Genomic DNA, 18,159 nt, shown 5'->3' with positions numbered 1-18,159 from the left:
TTTAGCCACAAAATTCGTGAGCTTATTTTGGTTATGTAAATATTAAACTAACAGTGCTGGAAGCACACTGACCCTGACCGGTTCATGTGACTTTTTGATTATGTTACCGAATGCTTTAAATCGTGAAATTTGGTATGATGAAAGATGACATCCTGAGCTTCAAATTGATAGCTAATACATTAAAAATGGACTAGTATACGATTTATAATGATTTTTCAAAGTTAATGGTCAGAATCTGGACATCAGGGTTTTTGGCAAATGGACAGTGTTGTTTTCTTAAAAACCTGACACTTTCTCATAAAGAATTGGACAATGAGATTAATTTTCCTTGAAATAGGACTTAAATAGCTTTAAGTAGAATTTTGAATCACCCCAATTGGATTTTTGTAGAATAAGTTATGAATTTTTGAAGTTGGGTCAGAAAAACTGGATTTTTACCTAATGAACAGTAAAAATCTGAAAATTAGCGTTTTTATAGTAAAAAGTGAGCCCAAGACCATCCAATGTGGTCAAAAATGATTTTGAAAGGAACCTAAGTCAATATTATAGTAAGGTGTGACACGTACGTGTTCCGGACTGAAATTACATGTTAATGACAAATTTAGTCTATACTTTGTAGCATAGACTTTGGGTTTTTGTTGAGTCACTATCATTCTTTTCCATTTAGTAAATGTTTTGGACTGAAATCGTGGGTGATGCTATTTTGAAATTTGTGACAATGGCTTGCCTTACCCGGGATTTTCTTGCTTTTTACACTCAAGTGATCATCATGTGAAAAAAAAAAGTAAGCAATCTCTTAATTAAATATTAATATTTGTTGTCTCATCATATTATTCTTTGTGTATTACTGTGGAGAAGAATATTGTAACGAGACACTTATGTTGCTAGGTGCAAATGGAGTCAGAGAAAGAGACTGATTACATTGGTGATGGTAGTGACACTAGTGACAACAGTGGGGTGGAGGAGAGTGATGATGGTGCAGAGGCGTCTTTGTGTGATTTTGAAGATAGTGAAGAAGAACATGTGGATGATGACTATTTTAGGGAATATGTTGATGTTGGTGTGGGTGATGTGTTAGATGAAGTTATTAGTAGTTCACAATTGATGATAGTTGAACCTAATGAAGCAGAGCAAAGAAACTTGGTTGAAGAGAGAGAGGAGGACATCTTGGTTTTGTTATTTGATTATGAATTAGAGGATATTGATGAAGTTGATAGATTAAGTGATGATGAGGATGGTCTAGTGGTGAAAGTGAAACACCCCAAATATAATCCCTTGGAGATGTGCAAAGAGTTTCAATTTAAGTTGGGGATAGAGTTCATTTCACTTCAACAATTTAAGAATGCAGTAAGAGAGTATGCCCTACTCAATGGATATGAAGTGAAGTTCATGAAAAATGATAAGGCGAGGTGTCGAGTAAGGTGTGCACAAGCGGAATGCAAATGGTTAATTTTTGTGAGTAAAATAAGAGATGAATTGACATATAGGGTGAAGACATTACAATCTAAGCACACATGTGGTGTCTCCATAAAAGGGAAGAATGCCACTTACAAGTGGATTTTAGAAAAGATAGTGCATTATATGAAGACAAATAAAAACATGAAGTTGGTTGATATAATTGGTTCATTAAGGGAGCACTATATGGTTGAAGTGTTAGTGTGGAAGGCATATAAGGCAAGGAAAAGTGCAAAGGCAATTATTGATGATGATTTTAAGGAGCAATACCATAAGTTGAGAGATTATTGCAATGAAGTGAGAAAGCACAACTCAGAGACAACTTTTGCTTTAGTTACTGACCAACCATACATAGACCGCTCCCCTATCTTCAAGAGGTTATATGAATGTATAGGCACTATGAAGCAGGGTTTTTTAGCGAGAGATAGGGCTATTATTGAGTTAGATGGGTGTTTTCTAAAAAGGCCGTATGGAGGAATACTACTTGTGGCCGTTGGACGTGATCCTAATGACTAATATTTTACATTAGCTTGGGCTGTGGTTGAGGGAGAAAATAGAGATTCATGGATATGGTTTTTACAAAATCTACTTGATGATATCGGTAGTATGAAAGAAAGAAGATGGGTCTTCATATCTGACCAGCAAAAGGTATTTTACTACAATTTATGCTTTTATTTCAAGTATATTAATTTGTGATTACATAACTGATTGTTTAAATAACTTGCAGGTGCTTGTTCAAGCAGTTGAAGAGTTACTTGAAGGTGCTAAACATCGATTTTGTGTGCGTTATTTGTATGCAAATATCAAGATCAAATATGGAGGAGGAACTATAGTTCATGATTTAGTCCTTCGTGTTGCGAAAGCCACTACTAAGGCCGAATGGAGGGAACGAATGAATGAATTGAAAGCAGTGTCAAATGGAACTCATGATCATTTGATGGGAATCCCTCCAACTTGTTGGTCCAAGGCTCATTTTCACAAGGCTTGTAAATTTGACATGATCACCAATAATATTACAAAGTCATTCAATGGAAGATTGTTGGAGGTGAGAGAACTTCCAATTATAAGCATGCTTGACTAGATCCGAACCTATCTTATGACTCGATTTACTGAAAATTGTGTGAAGGCTGAGAAGTACCGTGAAAAGGGAATAGTTTGTCCACGACCTCGCAAAAGATTGGATAAGGAAGTTGAAGAAAGTTGAAAGTGGATGGTTAGATATGCGGGCAACAATAAATATGAAGTCTCACTAAAGAGACATAAGTTTCAGGTTGATCTTACTACTAGAAACTGCTCTTGTTATTGGTGGCAATTGAATGGAATTCCTTACAGGTAACTTCTTTTCCATATGTTTAATTTATAAAAGCTAATGTCATTTATAGCCATGACTGACTCCTTATATATTCAATGTAAAACAAAAAAACCGCACACAATTTATATATGTTGATAATCTTGCCGCCAAAGTGAATATAATAAATGGCTGAATGTTATGTGTCTTAACATTAGAAACAATAAATAATAAATGCTTGAATGTTACGTGTCTTGTGTTACAGGCATGCAATTGCTTGCATATATGTCCAGAGGGAAGATCCACATTATTATGTGGATAAATACTTGAGTTTACAATCTTCTGTTGCCTATTACTCTCCTGTAATTGAGCCTATCAATGGTGAGAACATGTGGGAGAAAGCAGACAATGAATCGATTGAGCCCCCAATATATCATAAGCGTCCTGGGAGACCAACAAAAAAATGGAAAAAAGGAGCAGATGAGGTCACAACTGGTATAAAGAAGGAGAGACGCCAAAATATAACCCTTAAATGTTCTAATTGTAGGAAGCATGGACACAATAAAAGGTCATGCAAGGAACCATTCACAAGCAATGGTAGTAAGAAGAAACCTCCAAAGAAGACACACCGTCCGAAGATTCAAATCAAACAAAATCCAACAACTATGTGCCAACCTTCTTGCACACAAGAGTTTATTAATGTTACTCCTCCAGGAAGCAGTCAGCTTTGAGCTAAGATCTAATATTTTAGTGAAAATATTTTAGATGCAATACTTTAGTGAAAATATTTTGGATGTAATACTTTAGTGATATATTTTGGTTACTTGGATGTAATGAAACCTCACATGGATTATAAGTGATTGTATGGACCTTTTGATTATCCTAACCTTTATAAGTTGGATCACTATTTGTTGTGCAATCCCATACTCACTGGTTCTTGTGTTACTTGTTTTTATGAATATGTTTTTTTAATCATTAATACATTTGTCTGTAGTTGCACTGGGAATATATCTGGAATTTTGACAGTAGGGGAGTACTTATTTTTCTGGTAGATTGATAAATGATAAATTCATATTTATCATTCAAAATATATAGAAAAAATACATTTGTATCAGAAGTTCCATAGATGAACAATCATATTTCACAGACAACCTTGAAATGTGCAAATCTTCTTAAATCATGGCAACACTGTCAAATCCTACACAAAGACCCTTAAGGAAGATAATACTTCTTAAATCAGTCAAATATTAATGTTCAATTCAGCTAAAGGTTCCGTATTATAGCTGGACCCTTGAGGAAGAACAAAACAAGTTTTGGATCTTAAATAATCCATCTTTCACGACGCAAACTGTACTCCCAGGGAAATTCTAACTGTAATGATTATTGCAGAACATAAAGTTAAATGTTGATATATATATATATATATATATATATGACATATGATTTGCTTGAAATATAAGCATAATATAATAGAGGACCAGGGTGAGATCTAACGATGGCATTAACATAGTAATCATCCTCAAGAAGTCTCTTGATGATTCAGGAACAAATAAAAGCTAGTACCACCAGTAACACATACTCTTCCTTTTCCCTCTTCCATTTGGAGAAGAAGAAGACAGATTCTTTTTATGTTCAATAACATACTCTTTTTATGTTCAGTAAAGTTTACTAGAATTTTATAACTCCCATATGAATCTCATTGTAACGATTTATGAAACATTGATCAATATAGATAACTCATTCAATCAAGTTAAATTTTTCTTTGCATTTAGCCATATGTATATGTTTAATCTCTATTCAGGTTTTTTTTTAACAAGTGCGCAATTCTCATTACAAATTCTCTTCAATTTCCCTACTAACCATATCAACATCAATCCTTTCAAAACATCTCTTACACAGTTACACAGATTACTGCACAACTTCAACTAAAATACAACTTTAGCTTCTAAGTTTACAAATTCAGATTGAGTACTTTCCAAACTAAGAACACATTCATAACAGCCATAACACATGTGATTTGTTCCACGAACTTCAATCTCCTTCTACAATCAATATTCTCTTGCTTCATCTTCTTCAGCTCATCTAAAATTGAATTGTCAATTGGTCCGTCAAACCAATCAAAGTAGTTGCACCCCCAACGCTCCTGTATGTCAAACAATACACAATAACATAAATTCTTTACCCCAGTTGCTAACTCAAATTATTACATGAAGATATAATCTACAAACCTTATAATTTGGGCACTTCACAAACCTCCTACCATAATTTTGCTCTGTCCATGAAGTCAAAATTATAACCTCATCTCCACATTTACATCGTTCACCACCCCTCTGGGCTACCCTTCTACCCATGATGTTCGATGAGGAACTTCTAGTAGAAGCCATGAAATTTCACTGCACATAAAATAAAATTATATACAAGGTTGAAGATAGAGAAGAAGACGAGAGTGCAGACAAAATCAAAGGCTGTAAATTGGGAGAAAATGAAAACGATTTACCTTTCAATGAAAGTCTCGAATGCTCATTAACCTTCATTGGACCTCCTTTGCATTCACCGAATATTCTCTGACCTTTGCTGAATCTTCTCTGTCTTCTCTAACACTCTGCCCAGCATCGATGCCCAAGTTTCCCTTTTCCTTTTTCCCCTTAACCTCAACCAAGATCTCTCCTGATGCCTTAGCCTTCCCTTTTCCTTCGTGCCCTGTGTGTGTTTTACATTCACATTTGTTTTTTTTTTTAATAAACAATTTTCAGGTCCAGGTCACCCACCCATATAATCACAAATTTATTTTTAAAAAAAGGATTTCCAGGTCATAAGTCCATATGGCATGCCACGCCAGCAAATTAAACGGTGTTAAAAGACACGTCAGCATAATTAACATCATTAACACAAACACCAAGTCCTTTTTAAACTAGAAGAACTAACAGTTTTAAATGGAGCAAACTTGAGGAACTAAGAGCTCCGATTTGAAACTTCAGGGATCAAAAGCAAAACAGAGGTAAATTATGAGGACAAATCGTTGTATTAACCCTTAAATGAGAAATCTCTTTTGAGTTAGTTGTTGTTTCATGTTAATTTGAAACATATTTAAATCATTGGTATCATCTTTAGATCCAGTGATTGCCTCATAAATTGTTATTGTTACCCTCACACATCAAACTCATCGACTCATACTTTATGGTTGAATCCATCCACCATCCTTCTATCATTATAAACAAGCTGGGCAAAAGTAGTCTCACCCGTCCATACCCACTATAAAAATCACAGATAGTTTGTTGTTATACTTTTCTAACAAGCCATTCAATGATGGTTTCTTTGTCATCATCTCTAGCGTATGTTCCATTTTCGTCCATTAAAGATGCAGTTGGCAATCTATCTGGCACAATACTTCTCAATCCTGCACCACCATCACGTTCATTGAATCTTAATATATCCCTTTGACATGCAAGATATTCTAGATTTTCAAGGACATTTTTCATCCTGGATTCAATTTCCTTCTCAAATGAACTAACAGAATCACTAAGGAAGTTTGGTACCTTGCCCATATCAATGGTTTGACTCTTTTGTTCAGCTTCCAGCTTGCGCTTGGACATTTCATAATCAATCTCATCCAAGGCATCCTCAGAATCGAAAACCGCATCTCTAGCCATATCAATCCAGTCCTTCACTTTTAGATTAGTGCTCTGCTTTTGCTCTGCATTGTCAACCACAGCATCGATGGATAACAGCACCATCTTCCACTTATTGAGCAGTGTCTGGTTTAATTTTGGTTTCTTGAAGAAGTCCAAAACATCCCGAGAAGCCAGCCGATCGAAAGCCACCTGAATAAAAGCAGAAAGAAAAGCACCACCAACGAAAGCTTCCGCCATAGATGAAGTTGTTGAGCTTCTGCAAATGCAAAACGAAAAAAAAAAGCAGAAGTGGGAAAGTTTATTGCAATGCAAGCATTGGCAGTGTGTGACTAAGATTTAGAAGCAGTAGTGGGAATGTTTATGGCAAAGGCCTAGTGGGTTGGCGATGGTGGTTGGAAAATGGTTTATTTTTATCATACTGGCATTATTATACTCTTTACAGCATCTAATTATTAAGTTGATTTTAGTTTTTTTGTTACAAATATAATATAAGACTTATTTTTTATATTTATCAATTTTTTTAAATTATCCATACTGATACTTTTTAAATCATAATTAAATAGGAGAGAGAGGGAAGACATCGAGAAAAATAATTATGATATTTTATGAAAAACATATCATATTTTTTATAATTAACTAACTTATCTAATTTTTTTAATTAAATTAAATTAATTAAATAAATCTGACATTAAAAACGGGAGGGTCTGTTATTCTATTTCTTTGATATTGTAAAGTCTTGTGGAGATTGCGCTTAACACCAAAACGATGGTGCATTGTGCTTTACAGCTCAAGGGAGATTCGTCGCCTCTTATACGCTGAAGTATTTTTTTTTTAATTTTTTTTATTTGGTGAGCCAAAAATAAGCTTGTTTTATTTTTTGTTAATGAAATGAATATTTGATACTCCTTATGTGGATAAAGTATATTTTAAGTCAGTTAATTTTATACAAGATTTCAGTTATAGTTCCTTAACTTAAATATATTTTTTGTCCTTTAACTTGAAAATCATTTGCTTTAAATGATTATTTTTTGTAACAATCTTGGTTATTTTAAAAATTAAACTTTTTTTTACCAGATTTAAAAATTAAACTTGACATGTTAAAATTTAAAAATGTTTTATTAAGATTTGATATCTCATTATCCATTTTCATATTAAATAGATGTTAAATATGACACATGGTAATTCTACAATAGTGGAATTGTGTAATTCATTTTTATAACAAGAGATATTGGTATATATATTTGCAAAAATAGAAATGGATTATAATTATTTTAAATAGAAAAATATGTATTTTTTTTAATAAGGATGTAATTTATCTTTTTAAAAAATCAGATAAGTTAAATTTTAGAGACTGGTTACATTCTTATGGGATTTAGTTGGTATGTCATGTCATCAAGGTTCAACAAGTTTAAAACAAATATTATGTGCTTGTTTAAAGCTATAATTTATAAGCACTTATAAGTATGTTTATGTAAATCAAGATACTTCTTCACATACTTACTTTATATTCTGTAAATTACATTTTAAGCCATTTTAAACAAGAATGCAAGCCATTCTTCTTCTTCATAATGTCCACTTTAGAGGATGCATAGCCCAAGCTTCTATATTCTATAAAGTGGACATATATGTTGCCAATCAATTTTTCTTATCACAGTTTACTAATTTTAGTTTCAATTCAGTTTTCTTCTTATGAGTTAATATATTTTCATTTTGCCTTTTATTTAAAGGGAAAAAAATTGCAATCCAAATAGATGGCTGTACATTTGTCTTAGGGCAAACTTTGATCTTCTAGTATATGTATACATATGTATCTCAAAATCTTCTATGGATTTGAAGTGTGAACTTGACAGGCCTAAAAGATTTTTGCAAGTTTCAAATGAACCATATTCATAAGACTATCTTTTCCAAAAATCAAGTGCGGCAACAGCAATTTGCCATTCTTTGCGAATAAGATGAGTCATCAGTCGTCATCAACCCCAAAAAAAAAAAATCTGTTTATATGATCTTCTGCAAGGCAACAAGTATTACCATGAAGATAGGAGAAATAATAAAGGGTAGTTAGACTTGTTTTCTATAAAAGCATCAAAATAATTCTGGTAGCATGTGTTCAATGAAAATGGAGATCCTGTTGTATCCTTCATTTCCCTAGCCTGCCAGGTTTTAAGATTTAACCCATCATGCATGGCAACAAGTATATGAAAATAAATGGTCCCCTGTTTTTGTGCCAGGCTCAGGCAGAGAAGTCAGAGCATGTTAATATGCGCATTGTCAAATATTATTTAATTATAACCTTTCTTGGAATTTGAATCAAGCTCAGTGGACTCATCACACATAGATCCTCTCTTGAAGCCTAGCTATTCTCAACTTATTGATTCTAAAGCTCTTCAGAGGATTCTACTTTTCTCATTTCATGTCCATGACCTGTTGCTGTTGGTTTTGCTTCATGTTCCTCTACATTGGCGTAGATTTCGATAAAATCTACTCGCGCATCATCACATGCAGAATTGTCGTCATTGACAATTTGCTCAATACCAGAAATTCTGTTTTGAAGGGGGCACCTTTAATCTTTGAAGGCTTAGTTCTTCTTGCTTCATGTTCATGCTCTTCTGGGTCTTAAAAATTACTTCTCCTTTCCCACAAGAAGCTCTTCAGTGGAGGCAAAGGACCATGCTGATAACCATTAAGAGAGCAAAGTGTATACGGGCAAACCTTAATTGAAGTTCTCTCTGACTTAGTAACCGGCAGATTAGGCATGGGGCATTTGGGCGACAGAGTTCTTCAAACTTGAAAAACGCGCGGGTAGTTCTCGGTGCAAGCAGGGCTACTTTGCAGGATTTCTTGGTCATTGTAATCTCAACTAAATTCCTAGTTATGACAGATAGTTGAAATCTACTAGGATTACCATGAGATAGGAAAACGCAATATAACAAGAAATTCATATTCAACAGATAATTATGTGATATTATGCTAACACAAGTACTTGTAGATTTTTGGTATACAGCATCAGCATTTAGTGATCATGTACTTCTTAATATTCAAACTCTCTAGTTTTATTGGCCTTATATTAGAATTTTATCACTGTACCAAAAATAAAAATCAATTGAAGCGCTCATCTCACACATTGTCAAAACTGCTATTTCATTTTAAACTTCTTAAATTTTAACAACTCCCCCAACTTGTTCCACTTCCCATGGCTTAGATTATATCTCTTTGATGGTAAAGATTTTATTATTTGAACGAAATCCATCAAGGCCTTGAGAAATCTTCCTTAAACCACAGGTAACATAACCTGTATTAGGGTCACCTGCCAAGTCATTGTTTTATGCCTTTTTCCAATGTTCATGCTCCGAAGGAAGCTCGAGAGTGCTACTAATACGAAGAGGAATTCATGCCCAAATAAAATATTTGTCACAGTCGTGGCCGAAAACCAGAATCAATAAATGCTTGTATAGACATGCACCCACCGGTTGACTTAGGTGAATGAGAATTTAGGCAAATTCTGAATGAATTTTCTTAAAGCTATAAATTAAAAATAAATATATAAGAGGAGTTGCTAAGTCGTTTTAAACAACTAATTACTCTGATTTGAATGAATCACTTCATTATTAATACTATAGTCTTGCATTATGCTAGAATCACGTGCGTGTGGGTGTATTTATATACTTAGTAAAATGCTGTGAATATCTCATTTGTAACAGTTTCATAGCGAAGTTGAAACCAATAAAAAGTTATTTTTAAAATAAAGTTCTTCTGGCCAAATGATTTATACAAGAGAAGTGATTGAAGATGCAGAGGAGATGAGGTAAGAAAATCAAACAGCATATAAAAATCTGGACACAAATTTGAAGTTTAATTAAGAAGGTAATCAAGTTTTTACTATCCGCAAGGATGACACCAGTGAGCTATCTACAGCAGCGATGCCCTTTAAGGCCTTGACACCCTAATGCAATGCCAAACAGCTAGAATTTTACTCAGGAAAGAAGGGAAGTTATTGCTTACAATATCTACTCAAAAACTCAACTTCAAAAGAACATATACTGCAAGACCAATAGAAACTTAGAATGTGAAGAATATAGGCTTTCAGCAGCATTGAAAGCACACCATCTTCTTGGCAATCTATTTCATGGGAGTTGTATTTCTGAATGAACACTGAGTAATTGAAGGGTTGTCTTGCTCTATCATGATATATCTTTAAGCAAGGGATGTGCTATCTTGCTCCTCATGTTAAGGGAAAAGGAGGGGACCTTCATTAGAAATTGGACTATATGAGGAGAAGAGTCTCTTATGTTCAGTAGACACAATATGAGAGCCTGTCAAACAAAAGAAAAGTGAATCAGTTTCTGTTTGCATAATGCCCTTAAGATTTTTTTCATTGGGATTTCAAAATGCATGGAACTCATTCCACGGACTCATGATATATTTTGTTTTTATAACTAACAAGTAAACATAACTATTTGAAAGATCTGGGATGCAGGGACATGCAAGAAAAATATTATGCTTTGACACTCTAATAGTATCATGTTTATGTATTGGACTTATCCCTTTGGCATCACCCAAAAGAATAATAAAAACTAGTACAAAATACATGACTATAAATGTATGTTATGTGTTTCTAAATTCTAACACAAGGGTAGATAAGTTAGGTGCAATGCCGTCAGTTAGTTAACAAACTAGCCATTATTAATTCCTTATTCCCCTGCCTATAAATGTACCCCAATATACAAACATCAAATATGTGTACTCCTATTATTGAGTAGAAATGCAAATCTCAGTCTATCTCGTCCCTTTGTTCTCTCTTTTATCTTCCTTCTTTTCCACTCCTTCCCTCTTTCTCATACTTCCAATATTAAAGAAGTATAACAGTTGCCGTGTACCTTTGTGAAGCTGGTACAATTTGTGGTTGATACAATCATCAAGTGCTCACTTTCAGACGATGTTCTGTCGATATGACCATCTAAAAACCTGTGTTAGGCAATCTTTATGATAGATAGTATGTCTGAAGTACAATTGGTAATTAGTGACAAAAAGATCAATGTAGCCTGAATAAGAACAGCTCTACACACTAGAGTTTAGTCTGAACAGGCTCTGGAGTTTGGACTTGTTGCACCATTAAACTCGCTTCTCCCAACTGTCAAATTCAACAGCAACGGAAACCAAGTTAATTTGGGCGAATTTCACCAACCAAAGCTCATGAACCACATCACAATCACTCTTTTTATTAAACAGTTGAGTTAAATTGAGTTTGGTTAAAAAGAGTTCATAATATTTAAGGACTAAATCCCTTTTAAAAATACTAAATTGTTCTTAGATTGAAACTAGAACTAGAATTGCATCTTTTCATCTGCTTTTAGTAAAATTAAAAAAAAAATGTCATATTTGGACACAGCAAGATAATATGCTTGATAAGTAAATCATATTATTTCTTTTTGTTCAATTTTAAACCGAAGTTGTTCTCTAATACATGATATAGGACCAATTGTTTCCTAATTAGAATTTGAAGCGTATGACAGGAGAAAAAAGAGCTTATTATTTAAAGAAAATCATGTTCATTCTGCGCAGTGCTGCTATCTTTGATATCTACAAAAAGGAAAATAAAAATTCAAATAATCAAGTAAATCTATAAATAAATCGGTGCAAAAATAGAGGCATATTTCTATGAATAATATATGATTTGAAATCTATAACAAGTGAATTATTTACGAATTATGAATCATTTGGCACATTCTTTGGATAACATTCAAATACATGAATCTTTCAATCTAAAACAAATGGCCAAAAGAAAGGAAAATATGTTCATGATTTGACATTTAAAAAGGGACTAAATATATACCTAATGAGTGAATGGATAGCAGTAGAACTGATGCCATCATTAGTGAGAAGCTCACTTAAAGTTGCTACTACATCATCTTCAGTGCTAACAAAAGGAATGCGAGAAATCTTTGCCCAATATTTTCCTTTCTGCCTTTGGATCCGCTTTTTGAGCAAGGGACAGCCCCTAATCCTTAGTTGACAAAGGGAACTAGGCAAACCCTCCTTTGGAAAGTATTGGAGTTTAGGACAGCCACAAAATCCCAAGAGTTCCAAAGAGGTTAAGTGGCAAAGACCTTTGTGTTCCAATGATCTAAGATTGGGGCAGTTATGGAACAGAAGGCAAATAAGAGTAGGTGGAAGTAGTCCAATATCAGGAAGAGACTCATCATCTGCATCTCCAATATGTATGAAATGTAGTGATGTACAGCTACTTAGATGCCATCCCATTCGAAAGGCTATGAGTTTCGGGCACTCTAAGACCTCAAGATATTTGAGATTTGATGGGAAACCTCCTCCTGCAAATGATTCCACTAGCGGGCAGCATTTTATTAACAGATATGTGAGGGAGCGAAAGAGAATGTGCATGTTCTCTGGGAGCGATTTCAAATTCTTCAATTCTTCAATGCAACAAAATTCTAGTTTGGGAGCCAAAAACCCTCCTTTAGGGAAAAATACAAATTTAGGACACTTTCGTATGTACAAGCTTGTAAGAGAATAATGGTGCCCCTCTAAAACAGATATCATTTCAAGATTATTACAGTCAATCAACTTCAATGATTGAAGCTTTGGGAATAAATCTAGTGGAAACGACTTAAGAGAGTCACAGCTTCCTCTTATATCCATTTCAAGGACAAAGTTATGACAAGATCTCAATGGGAATTCTAGGTGAGGACAATCAGAAAACTTCAACTCTTCAAGGCTATAATTGGCAATGATATTTTCAATTTTGTCGACTGATAATAATTTTTCGAAGCATCCAGAAATCTCAAGGACTCTTAGAGCTGATGGAAGACTTTCCAATTGCTCATTTCTGCAATCTTTTAGAACCAGTTTATCAAGAGATGAAACCCATGGAATTGAAGACAAAAGCTTCTCACAATTGGAAATTACTAGCATCCTTAAAGAAGGAAGTTGTTGAGGAAGTTCCCCTTTCAATTTGGGACAATTTTCTACACTCAACTCTTGAAGATGAGGGAAAGTAAGAGACAAAATTTCACATTTCCATTCTTCCCAGGCCTTCATATCTCCAAACCTTAGAATTTCTAGAGATGAAGCATTAGAGCTATTTCCACAAAATTCTGGACCAATAGCTACTATGCTATGAAACCCTATAATTGACAATGACTTGAGAGATGGAAAGAGGCCAATTGATGGCAGGGATCTACAGTATTTGCAATGCCTTAGCTCTAGGGACACTAAATTGGACAACAAATGATTAGCAAGCCAATTTGGAAACTCGATAGCACCATAGTTGCCAATTGATAGCTTTTTCAAATTTTGATGAGGTTGGAAGTTCTCCAGCACATCCTTGTCATGGTGTGATTTTCTATTGTCTATGCACCATTCCAATGTTAACTCCTTAAGGTGTATCTTGCTTCTCAAATTGACTGCTAAAGCGTGTGAGGGAGAAACCACATTCTGCAATTCCAAGATGGAAACTGATCCATGAAGATTAAGTCCTTCTAAATGTTTGATGTTGGTCTCTCCAGATTTGTCTATAATAAATGGTGACAGAACTTGAAGATTTTTCAATGTATCCAATTGCTTCGGCATCTCTCTCACCTGAGTTTCACGAAAATCAAGGTGACGCAGATTCATGAGTTTATGAAAATCCGTTGGCAATTTTTCCAAAAGACGACAACGCCACAACTTTAATGTTTGCAAACGATGAAGTTGACATATTGAATCAGGCAACTTCCTTATTCTAGTTCCTGATAAGTCCAAATAACGTAGATGTTTCATATTTCCTACTGATTCAGGAATCTCTAAGACGATATGATCACACAAAGATAAAACTCGCATGCAAATAAACTTGGATGGCAAATCGTTAATAACCTTGTGAGATATAAAGTGACTAATAGAGGTATAGCCTATACTTCTATGACCCTGCATGGATAGAGGCAAGAATGTGCGCAACTTATTAGCCTGGTATGTAACCTCAAATCGTTTGGATGGATCAACATCGTTTCTCAAAAATGAAATATGCCGGGTCATTTTTGTCAAATTATTTACATCATCTACCTCAAACTTGTGGCTAAACTTTCCATATTCAACTTTTGCCATATCATTAATAAGGTCATGCATGACAAAACGGGTTTCATCTATTGTTGATCGTTGAAAAAGTGACCTCAACAACAGGTCATAAAAGAATTGTTCTCCTACTTCTCTCCCATCTTTGCTTTGATGAGCACATGTCAAAAAATTTTCTGCCATCCACAATTGAATTAAATGCTCCTTATCAAAATCATAATCTTTGGGAAATATTGAACAATAAGCAAAGCATCTTTTCAGATGAGAGGGCAGGTAGCAATAACTCAATCTCAAAGCAGGGAGAATCTTGCTATCGCTTTTTTCCTCCCAAATCTCACTTTTCAAAATACCATTCCACCTCTCATGAGATGATTCTGTGTACAAGAGGCTCCCAATGGCTTTCAAAGCTAAAGGCAGTCCTTTGCATTTTTTACTTATTTTTCTACCAATTTCTTCAAGGTCAAAGTTTGAACAAAGAACATTTTCATCATGGAAGGCATATTTGCTAAACAATGACCAACTATCTCCTTCCGATAATGGCTTCAATGAAAGTATCTTAGCAGAACGCATGGTCGAAGCAACTTTTCCACTGCGAGTGGTTAGAAGAATTTTGCTTCCTTGAGCCCCATGATTGAATGGTGACTGCAAGGCCTCCCATCGCAGATAATCTTCATTCCATACATCGTCTAAAACAAGGAGAAATCTCTTTTGAGTTAGTTGTTGTTTCAATTTAATTTGAAGCATATTAAAATCATTGGTATCATCTTTTGATCCAGTGATTGCCTCATAAATTGTCCTTGTTACCCTTAACATATTGAACTCATCAGAGACACATACCCATACTTTGAGGTTGAATCTATCCATCACCCTACTATCATTGTATGCCAGCTGGGCAAGAGTAGTTTTACCCAGACCACCCATACCCACGATAGAAATAACAGATATTGGTTCTTATACTTTTCTGACAGCAGCCATTCAATGATGGTATTTTTTTCATCATCTCTGCCATATGTTCCATGTTCATCCACTAAAGATGTAGTTGGCAATCTATCTGCTATAGCACTTCTAATCCAGCACCACTATCACGTTCATTCAATCTTAATATATCCCTTTGAGATGCAAGATATTCTAGATTTTCAAGGACATTTTTGGCCTTGGATTCAATTTCCTTCTCAAATGAACAACCGGGAGTATCAAAGAAGTTTCGTACCTTGCCAATAACACTGGTTTGACTCTCTTGTTCAGCTGCCAGCTTGCGCTTGGACATTTCAGAATCTATCTCATCCAAGACATCCTCAGCATCGAACACAGCATCTTTGACCAAATCGATCCACTCCTCCACCTTCGGATTGGTGATCTGCTTTTGCTCTGCATCGTCAACCACAGCGTCGATGGATAACAGCACGATCTTCAGCTTATTGAGCAATGTCTGGTTCAATTTTGGTTTTTTGAAGAAGTCCAGAACATCCCGAGAAGCCAGCCGATCGAAAGCCACCTGAAGAAAAGCAGAAAGAAAAGCACCACCAACCAAAGCTCCCGCCATAGATGAAGTTGTTCTGCTTGTACAAATGCAAAACGAAAAGAACGAGATGAAAATGCAGAAGTGGGAAAGGTTATTGCAATGCAAGGAAGGTGTGACTTTGTGGTTTTGGTGAGTGAAGCAAGAAAATGCGTTCAGCTTTCCGCCATAACCGTCAACCACGCCAGAAAAGATTTGACTTTCAAGTTCCCAGTTCTGACTTCTAACGTCGGGTCACAAAAAAATAAAAAAATCTAACTATCAAATTCATTCCATTGTTTTGCTCAAAAAAAAAAAAAAAATCATTCCATTGGTTTTTTTTTTGGCCAAACATTGTTTTATTTCTGTTTTTGATTGAATTCTGGAGACTCACTACAATGACTACATCCTCATAAGATAAGAGATATATCTTTACTAATTAAACTAATCTTTATTGACTATAAGAGTGTAATACGTTACTTTTATAAATGAATTTATGTATTGATACATTATGATTCAATTAATTATATCTTTCCATAAATTATTCATAAATATTAAAAAAAAAGGTTACACAGTTATTTGATCTCTCTTGCTTGAAAAATAAATTATAGTATTTTTAACTTATGAATAAGGGAGAATCCTATAAAAAGAAATTTGAAATTACTAAATCCCAAATCAGATTTGATAAAAACGTCTTAATAATTTTTGATAATACTAGACTTGTAAATAACAACATTTTTTTGTTATAATTTCTTACTTAAAATTTAGTAATTTTCAGTTTTTCTTTATTGGATGGTTAATCAAATTTATGTCACCTTAAAGGCATGAGCGCTACCAAAATACAGCGTTTCTTTAAATGTTATGTCGTTTTTATGAAGCACAAAATTACAAGCCTTCAATTAAGCTTCAAACAAATGCAAGCCATGTTTCTTCTTCTTATTGGGACCAAGAGTTTGCGAGTAGATGGTCTTACTCTTAAATACTGCCATCCAAATAGAAGGCTATACATTTGTCTTTAGGGGCAAACTTTGATCTTCCAAAACACACACATCTCTTAAAACCTTCTATGGATTTGAAGTGTGAAACTAACAGTCCTAACAGGCTTTTTGCAAGTTCCAAATGAACCATATTCATAACACTATCATTTTTCAAGAACCAAGTGTGGTGGTAGCAAGTTTCTACTCTTCTCTGTGTTAATAAGATGAGTCATCAGTCATCATCAACATCAAATAAAAATTTATAGTAAGCTACGTTGTTCACAAGTTGCGAGCAACAATAACAAGTTTATTTATTGACTGGGGTAGATTACACAGTCACATTAGACCACTGAGACTTATTTCTTAAATTCCATGTAATTTAGAAGATATTACTTTACTTACACAACAGCACCAAAACCACTATAGGGAGTAGATGACAGAAGTAGTTATGTATGGTTATGAGTAGTTTCAAGTATCAGCTGTAGCTTTTGCACAGATGAGGGTTAACACTATTTATTATTAAGTGTATCTATGTGACAGTGACACAAATGAATAACACACCGATTTCACTTTCTCTGGAACCTCACAGCTATGAAAGAAGACGAGGTGTGAGAGTGAACAGATGTCTATATTTATATACAAAAAAATTTGTTTAAATTCTCTTCCGCAAGGCAACAAGTGTTACCATGAAGATAGGAGAAATAAGAAAGGGAAGATAGGGCAGACTTGATCCAGTGCCCTTTCTTGCCCATTGAGGTCTTCCTGTAAAGGGTAGTTAGACTTGTTTTCTATAAAAGCATCAAAATAATTCCGGTACCCTATGTTCAATGAAAAAGGAGATCCTGTTGTTACCTTCGTTTCCCTAGCCCGCCAGGTTTTAAGATCTTCTTGTTTCATGTTCATGTTCTTCTGGGCCCTAAAAATACTTCTCCTTCCCGACTAGAAGCTCTTCAGTCGAGGCAAAGGAGCACGCGGAAGACCACTAAGAGAGCAAAATGTATCTAGGCAAACCTTAACTGAATTTCTCTTTGACTCAGTAACCAGCGGATTAGGCATGGGGCATTTAGGAAACAGAGAGTTCTTCAAAGTTGAACAACGGGTAGTTCTCAGTGCAAGCAGAGCTACTTTACAGGATTTTCTTGGTCATTGTGGTCCACTAAATTCCCAGTTATGACAGACAGTTAAAATCTACTAGCAGCCTGTTTGGTAAGGCGTTGGCGGGAGTAACTTATAGGTGTAATAGTTTGG

General features: G+C 34.7%; 2 protein-coding genes across 2 annotated transcripts; both read right to left on the bottom strand.

Moving 5' to 3' along the window:
* Positions 1-4,694: 4,694 nt before the first annotated feature.
* Positions 4,695-5,094, bottom strand: LOC114716460 (uncharacterized protein At4g04775-like). The gene is made up of 2 exons (XM_028901469.1): positions 4,972-5,094; positions 4,695-4,886 (listed from the first exon to the last, which is right to left on the bottom strand). Exons 1-2 carry the CDS (start codon positions 5,092-5,094, stop codon positions 4,695-4,697), a joined length of 315 nt encoding a protein of 104 aa, XP_028757302.1.
* A 6,845-nt stretch (positions 5,095-11,939) lies between these two features.
* On the bottom strand, positions 11,940-15,357 carry LOC114716450 (putative disease resistance protein At3g14460). The gene is made up of 2 exons (XM_028901459.1): positions 12,206-15,357; positions 11,940-11,952 (listed from the first exon to the last, which is right to left on the bottom strand). Exons 1-2 carry the CDS (start codon positions 15,355-15,357, stop codon positions 11,940-11,942), a joined length of 3,165 nt encoding a protein of 1,054 aa, XP_028757292.1.
* Between the last annotated feature and the right edge of the window lie 2,802 nt (positions 15,358-18,159).

This window comes from Neltuma alba, unplaced genomic scaffold (genome assembly GCF_004799145.2).
Source record: "Neltuma alba isolate B1F8T4 unplaced genomic scaffold, ASM479914v2 tig00002069_pilon, whole genome shotgun sequence".
Taxonomy (NCBI): domain Eukaryota; kingdom Viridiplantae; phylum Streptophyta; class Magnoliopsida; order Fabales; family Fabaceae; genus Neltuma; species Neltuma alba.
Note: the sequence above shows the minus strand (reverse complement) of the source record. Positions and strands in the feature narration are given on the sequence as shown.